Below are 7915 nucleotides of genomic sequence, written 5' to 3'. Positions count from 1 at the left end.
GTCACACCAGCTGGCTGCATGTGGAGGAGTGGGGAACCCGTGCTCTTAACCACTATGCCAAACTGGGGACACTGGGAGAGTCTTGGGCCAGTTGCACTCTCTCAGCATAAACCTAACCTACCTCATAGGGTTGTTGTGAGGATAAAATGGGGGAAAGGAGAACTGCATCCACTGCCCAGGTGTCCTTGGAGGATCAAGGAGGTGGAGGAGGCTAGCGTATCTGGTAGAAGAGAATGTGCCTGTTGGCAGAAGGTGTCGGAGGAGCTCCCTGGGCCAAAGAGGCAAGATGGTCCAAGAGGCTGGGGAAGTGGAGGTGTTAGAGAAATGGGGCCTTAGGAGAAGAGTGTGTCCGTGCAGAGGATGAAAAAGAAAAGAGGAGACCTTTCAAACTGCCAAGGTGAAAGTACAGGAGGGTGTAAGATATGGGAGGAAGAAACCTTTCCTCTTGGGCTCTCTCTTGTTTTTGAGAGCGTGGGCTGCAGGTTGCAAAGTAGACCTCCGCAAAGCCATCTAATTGAAAGCTCACATATTTTTTGTTCTTTCTCCTCCCATTTGCAGAAAGTGCGGCCGTCGATCATGCAGGTAAAAAAGATCCTGGCTCACTTTTGCCCAAATAGCGTCCAGCCGATGCCTGACCGGCACTGTTTAACTGAATCGCTCCTCCTCCTCCTTTCCAGGATGCCGTGACCCTGTGCTCTTATCCTTTCATCTTTGATGCCCAAGCCAAGACAAAAATGCTGCAGACAGATGCTGAGCTGCAGATGCAGGTAACCGGCTCTCCGGCATTCTGCCCACCCGGCCCTGGCTTTTCTTGCACAGTCATGACTTTTCACAGCTTACAGGTTTTCTCTGACCCGCAGCTGTGTATTCAATCTAGCAGTTATAAAATAGTGGAATAGTTGGTGCTTCTGGGGGGAAATGCAGCATCTGTGTCATATGGTGGGTGCAGAATTGGGAATTCAAATCAAATTTTGGCTCAGCAGTGTGTTTGCTGGAAGATCTTGGGCAATGACTTTGTTTCAGCCTCTTCCCATCTGTAAAATGGGTGTCATACTGCCAGCCTGTGATACAGGGCTGATGTAAGGACTGCTGAGGTTTTTTTTTAAATGTTGCAGCCTGCTCAGCTCTTAGGAAAAGCGCTGTATTTATTGCATAGCTAATTCAGGCACTGGCAAGCCTTTCTCTCGCTGAATACTTCTGTTTGATGTATTGTGCATGTGTAGAAGGAGCAACTCCCTGTACCGTGGAGACGTTTCTGCCAGAGCCTTTCCTCCAGGATTCAAAGTTCTCAGGGGTTTTTAGCAGGCTGGTCTTTCCTCTCCTCCCTCCCTTGAGTGGACTCTTATTTGTTTATGTATTTGGATAATTTATTACCCTGATAGGGACACAGAGTGGCTTACAAAAATACCTTATTTAAATAAACAACAGTTAAGGAAGAAAAAGAATGCAACCCCCCCCCCAAAAAAACCCTTCAGAACAAGACAGACTGCTCTCAGTGTTAAGCTCTTTTGGTTGGCTTTTCCTTTTTCTCTTTTGTTTATTTACATTACTATCTCTTTTTTGCTGACATGAGGTTGGGGGAGACCCTTTCAAAATGGTATTTTGGGAGATCAGGTCTCAAGTGTTTCCAGTAGATGGTGCTAATGCAAAGACTAGCTAAAAAGGTAAAGGTTTCCCTTGCTCGAAAGCCAGTTGAGTCCGACTCTAGGGTTGTGGTGCTCATCTCCGTTTCAAAGCTGAAGAGCCAGCGCTGTCCGAAGACGTTTCTGTGGTCATGTCACGGCTCTTTTTGTCATGTGGCCGGCATGACTAAACACCAAGACGCATGGAACGCTGTTACCTTCCCACCAAAGTGGTACCTATTTATCTACTTGCAATTTCTTGCTTTCGAACTGCTAGGTTGGCAGGAGCTGGAACTAGAGACAGGAGCTCACTCCGTCATGCGGCACACTCAGGTCTCGAACTGCTGAACTACTGACCTTCCACAGCCTGCAGCTCAGCGTATTAACCACTTGAGCCACTGCAGCTCCAAGACTAGCTACTGAGGGACTTAATGGCTACTTCTGATGTAACTTTCCCCCTGAGAGAAATCCATTCACAAGTCTGCATGTGGACATTGCTATAGCACAATGAGATTGCGATGTGCGTTTTACGGGAAAGATCTCCAAACAGGATTCTGGGACCCTGGTGGTTTTGGATAATGGATCTCTCCCACAAAGTCCTACATGGGGAGACACATGGTATTCCCCCCTCCCCTTCCTATTTTGTAGTGATGGGAGACTTTTGGAAGGAATAGATAAACTCTTTTCTGCTTCCAGTCAAATTATTCCCAAATAATCGGAAGGTTAGAAGGTGTGAAGAGAGTACCCTGATCTGTAACTAGTTTTATGGGGCAACTGCTTTGGGGATGGGATGTGGAGTGCAGGAGTTGACCCAGCTTCCCAGTTAAGTGGATTGTCAGCAAGGCTGGTTTTCACAACCATCAGTCCCTTGACATGCTATTCTTACTTCTGGGTTTTCGGTGGGGTGTGTGTGTGGAATGATACAACTAAGGGGGATATATGCAGCCCAGGTTTCTCCCTGGTCCACTGGCCACTCCTGATGTAATGTCGCTTAATCTTCCAACCATGGTTAAGATGCTAGACTAGATTAGGGGGAAAAAGAAATTATAATTTCTGTGCACTTCCTTACAATAACCTTGGAGCAACTTGCAAAGGGGGAAATAATACAACCCCCCCCAGATCCCATCAATACAATGTAAAATATTTACAAATAAATCCGACAGCAACAGGAATCATAGTAAAACCACACTACAGTCACACTGAAGCAAATTTCTTACATCAGATTTTTTCACTTAAAGAGAAAACCCCTTCCCAAGAGGTTAGAGCAAAGGATTATTTATTTAGAAAATTTGTGTGCTGTTTCTCTAGACTGCCTTGAGGCCGCTAAAAAAAAAATATGAAACCAAATGCAGTAAAAAACATTTGCCCCTCAAGCAGTTCTTGAGAGTCTCTGACTTTTAAGAGCAGCATTCTGTAGAGCCTTTTGGGCCGCAGTGGAAAGCAAGAGGCAAAGAAGTCTAATTCACTGACAGAAATGCCTTCCTTTAGCAAAGATTTGCCCTGGATCCAAGTCGAGATATTTGCAGTTTTGTACCCCAGTTGGATTGGGTCCGAGTAGTCATTTCATAGAATCATAGAATGTTAGAGATGGAAGGGACCTTGCAGGTCATCTAGTCCAACCCCCTGCACTCTGCAGGAGCAAGAGGATTCCATCCAGGATTCCTTGGATCTGAACAGTTGCTATCCTTGCTCAGCAAAAATAGGCTAGATATTGGCCAATTTAGTGCCTAGATCAAATCAATGTAAATATTGGCCAATATAGTATCCAGATCAGATCAGTATAGCTATTGGCCAGTATAGTGCCCATAGCAATACAGTGCCTAGAGAAGATTTCTTCTCCTTAAGGAAGACTGAGGTCACTTCCTCCTTGAAAGATCCTTTTCTTTTCTTTTCAATGTTCCAAACCACAGTTTGCAAACTGTGGTAGGAAACAGGTTTGCAATCTGTGGTTTGAGCTATGCACAGCTGGTGAAGTCTGTGGGTCAAATGTCAGATTAACAATGGTTAGCTCTAGAAATGAAATGGCGGAGTGAATTTGGGTCTGTGTGGTGAAGAGGAAGATCAGGCAGCTTTACACTGGTCATGCCAGTCAGTAAAAGAACGGTGAACCAAGGAGATAACTTTCCACTTTAAAGCTCTGCCACTTCAGACCTCATTTATACCCTTCATGGGCAATGCTCTTGTCCCTTGCTTTTGAGACTGACTCAGTTGGCTCAAGTGGTTAAGATGCTGAACTGCAGGCTGTGGAAGGTCGGTAGTTCAGCAGTTCGAGACCCAGGGTGCCGCATGACGGAGGGAGCTCCCGTCTCTAGTTCCAGCTCCTGCCAACCTAACAGTTCAAAAGCAAGAAATTGCAAGTAGATAAATAGGTACCACTCCGGTGGGAAGGTAACAGCGTTCCGTGCGCCTTGGTGTTTAGTCATGCCGGCCACATGACCATGGAAACGTCTTCGGACAGCGCTGGCTCTTTGGCTTTGAAACGGAGATGAGCACCGCAACCCTAGAGTCAGATTCGACTGGCTTTCGAGCAAGGGAAACCTTTACCTTTACCTTTACAGTTGGTTAATAATCAACCCCCTTCACCCCCCCTTTTTTTGTATGGACAGTGGGAAGAGACGGGGGGGGGGGTTTGCAGGCAGAAAGGGTGGGAAGAAACTAAGAAAAACTGCCCAAGTCCCCCTTGTTCACAGTTGCTCCGTCTCTGTGTTGTAGGTGGCCATCAGTGGAGCGAATTTGCAGAATGTTTTTATGCTTCTTACTCTGGAGCCCCTCCTGGCACGAAGCCCTTTCCTTGTTCTTCACGTCCGTAGGAGCAACTTGGTTGGCGATGCCCTGAGGGAGTTGAGCATCCATTCAGATGTTGACTTGAAGAAGCCTTTGAAGGTAAGACCTTGTCAGTTTCTTATTTCCCAAATTGTTTTTTGTGGGAGTTGTATTTGTGGCTCTGTTCAGACAGCGTGGTAAACAGTGGCATACAAACTGGCTTGACCACAAAACCTGCTTAGCTGTGACGTCTGACTGCAGTTAGTTTAAGAAACCCGGTTGGTTGGCTGGTGTCAAGCTAGGATTTTCAGCTAGGGTTTGAAGACCATTTCAGGGGACAGCCGTATTGGTTTGCAGTGGAACAGTGTGCTCTGAGTCCAGTAGCACCTTAAAGGTAAAGGTTTACCTTGCTCAAAAGCCAGTCGAATCTGACTCTAGGGGGCGGTGCTCATCTCCATTCCCCAGCCGAAGAGCCAGCACTGTCCAAAGACGTTTCCGTTGTCATGTGACTGGCATGACTAGACGCCGAGGCTCATTGAATGCTGTTACCTTCCCACCAAAGCGATACCTATCTATCTACTTGCTTTTGAACTGCTAGGTTGGCAGGAGCTGGGGCCAGAGACGGGAGCTCCCTCCGTCATGCGGCACTCGGGTCTCGGACTGCTGAACTACCGACCTTCCAGTCGGGGCAAAGCATTATTGCCCAAGTACCCACTGAGCCACCGCAGCCCCTAGTAGCACCTTAGAGACCAACAATAATTTTGGGGTATAAACTTTCATGAGTTAGAGCTCCCTTTGTCAGATAATTTCTTAACTGCAGTTTGTACAAATTATGGTTTGTTATGATGATTGATGGGCAATTTGAACACCTGTGACCCAGAGTCTAGTCCACCGCTCTGACCAGTACACCACACTGGTTCTCTCAACTGCTGGGTAAAAGAGGAGAGTGCAAAAGTGGGCTTGAAGTTCAACATCAAAAAAACTAAGATCATGGCATCCAGCCCCATCACTCCTTGGCAAATAGAAGGGGAAGTCGTGGAAGTAGCGACAGACTTCACGTTCCTGCTCCTTGGGAGGAAACTAAACAGCATGATAAAAAGTAGAGACATCACCCTGCCAACAAAAATACGCATGGTCCAAGCAATGGTATTCCCAGTAGTCATGTATGGCTGCGAGAGTTGGACTATAAGGAAGGCCGAGCGCCGAATAATAGATTCTTTTGGACTATGGTGCTGGAGAAGACTCTTGAGAGTCCCTTGGACTGCAAGAAGATCAAATCAGTCAATCCTAAAAGAAATCAACCCTGACTGTTCCCTGGAAGGCCAGATAATGAAATTGAAGCTCAAATACTTTGGCCACCAAATGAGAAGGGAGCACTCACTGGAGAAGACCCTGATGCTGGGAAAGATTGAAGGTCAACGAAGACGGGGATGGCAAAGGATGAGATGGTTAGACAGTGTCATCGATGCAACAAACATGAAATTGAGCCAACTTCAGAGGACGGCGGAAGACAGGAAAGCCTGGCGGGAGCTAGTCCATGGGATTGTGAAGAGTCGGACTCGACTGTGCGACTGAACAACAAACAAATGATCCTGTTGCAGTACAGAAATTATTCCTGTTCCGTCCTCTCTGTCAGTCAAAACAGGCATAGCAGAGGGCACAGACCTCCCTCAATGCTCAACCAATGCTCCCTCTAAGCTGTGGAGTCTTGGGAGCAAAGATCCTATCGTGAAGAGACTGAAATTTTATTGTGAGCTGCATGAGAAAGGAAGAGGAGATTTAACTCTGTGGCCCACGCTCTGATTTGGTAACTGAAACCAGGCTTTCTGTGCTTTTATTAGCAACTTGCCTTTAATAAGATGGCAGTCCGTGATCTCCATCCTATCTTGTTTTAATCTTGGCACTTTTATTGTTTTATTGTTTTAATCTTGTTTAAATTTAACTCTGTGGCCCACGCTCTGATTTGGTAACTGAAATCAGGCTTTCTGTGCTTTTATTAGCAACTTACCTTTAATAAGACGGCAGTCCGAGATCTCCATCCTATCTGTTTTGACCCTAACCCTTAATGCAGGACTCAGGCTAAGACATGGTCATTGCTAAAGACAATATATTTTTTTTACACTGCATCAGGTGATCTTTGATGGTGAGGAAGCTGTTGATGCCGGTGGAGTCACAAAGGAATTCTTCCTTCTGCTGCTGAAGGAGCTCCTGAATCCCATCTACGGAATGTTCACCTATTACTCAGAATCGAACCTCCTGTGGTTCTCCGACACCGTAAGTCAGAGAATCATAGAATCATACAGTTGGAAGGGACCTCCAGGGTCATCTGGTCCAGCCCCCTGCACAATGCAGGAAATGCACACCCCCCCCCCCCCCCCCCCCGGCACACTCCCATTGACCCCTGCTCCATGCCTAGAAGAGAGCAACCCACCCACCCCGGATCCCTGGCCAAACTGGCCTGGGGAAAATTGCTTCCTGACCCCAAAGTGGCAATTGGCATTTCCCTGGGCATGTAAGAAAGGGCCACGATAAGTCATTGGCTTATTATGACTCAGAGACTGCCTGCTGTCTGTGTTCTAACACCAATGCTATGGGATGTTGGGAGTTACCTTTCTGACAACATCCTCCATGCCTTGGGTAAAAACAGGGAGGGGTATGTAGAAGAATGTTATTGGTGGCTACTCTCAAGGTCCAAAACTCTGCTGAAGTCCAAGCCATTCCACACTTCAGTTTCATATTTAAAGTACCCATCTGAGGAGCTACCACATTGATGTTCCTGATTGTGATTTGCTTGTTGTTTAGAGGGCAGGATACTAGAACTAGAGCAAACACCACAATTATGAACAAATGTCTAGTTCCCAGTCCAGCACTTGGCTCAAATTGCTTTATCGAACCCAATGCTATGTACACCCAGGCCTTCAAGTCAGGAGGAGCTACCACATTGATGTTCCTGATTGATTTGCTTGTTGTTTAGAGGGCCGAATACTAGAACTAGAGCAAATACCACAATTATGAACAACCGTCTAGTTCTCAGTCCAGTACTTGGATCATTACACCACGCTGACTCTCAAATTGCTTTATACTCTTTGTCGGTCCATCAAACCCAATGCTATGTACGCCCAGGCCTTGAAGTCAGGAAAGACTGCCTATTTTCTGAGATCTTTTTAACTGGAGATGCTAGGAATGGGACCTCGAGGCTTAATAAATGCAAACCCTGTATTCGACAACACCTAGAATTTTTGATTCAAAGGTGCTGTAAAACTTTAAGTAAATGAATTACCTGTGGCTTACCAGCAGTTAGATTGCTTTCCCTTGAATCAGTCAGCATGATTCCAGTGCTGATTATAGTTCATAGCACTCAGCTAGACATTCAAATTTTTAAGGAGTTGGATCCAGATTCGCCAGACCCAGCATGGGTTCCCTGTAGCCACAAAGCAGCTTTCGGGAATGGCTTAAAAAAAAAAGAAAAAAAAAAGAATAGCCCAGATGGGCTTGTAAGGAACATAAGAAGAGCCCTGCTGGTTCAGACC

The 7915-nt window shown here is 46.3% G+C and overlaps 1 protein-coding gene across 1 annotated transcript in view; it reads left to right on the top strand.

Moving 5' to 3' along the window:
- LOC107110607 (probable E3 ubiquitin-protein ligase HERC3) overlaps nucleotides 1-7915 on the top strand; it is a gene marked incomplete at its 5' end in the record, with an annotated part of 17903 nt that overhangs the window by 1305 nt on the left and 8683 nt on the right. The window contains 4 exons of the mRNA XM_015411408.1: nucleotides 559-582; nucleotides 678-767; nucleotides 4335-4505; nucleotides 6516-6659. Coding sequence (XP_015266894.1) covers nucleotides 559-582; nucleotides 678-767; nucleotides 4335-4505; nucleotides 6516-6659 — 429 coding nt within the window. The remainder of the gene's footprint in view (nucleotides 1-558; nucleotides 583-677; nucleotides 768-4334; nucleotides 4506-6515; nucleotides 6660-7915) is intronic.

This window comes from Gekko japonicus, unplaced genomic scaffold, assembly GCF_001447785.1.
Source record: "Gekko japonicus isolate JY-2015 unplaced genomic scaffold, Gekko_japonicus_V1.1 scaffold3037, whole genome shotgun sequence".
NCBI lineage: Eukaryota > Metazoa > Chordata > Lepidosauria > Squamata > Gekkonidae > Gekko > Gekko japonicus.
Note: the sequence above shows the minus strand (reverse complement) of the source record. Positions and strands in the feature narration are given on the sequence as shown.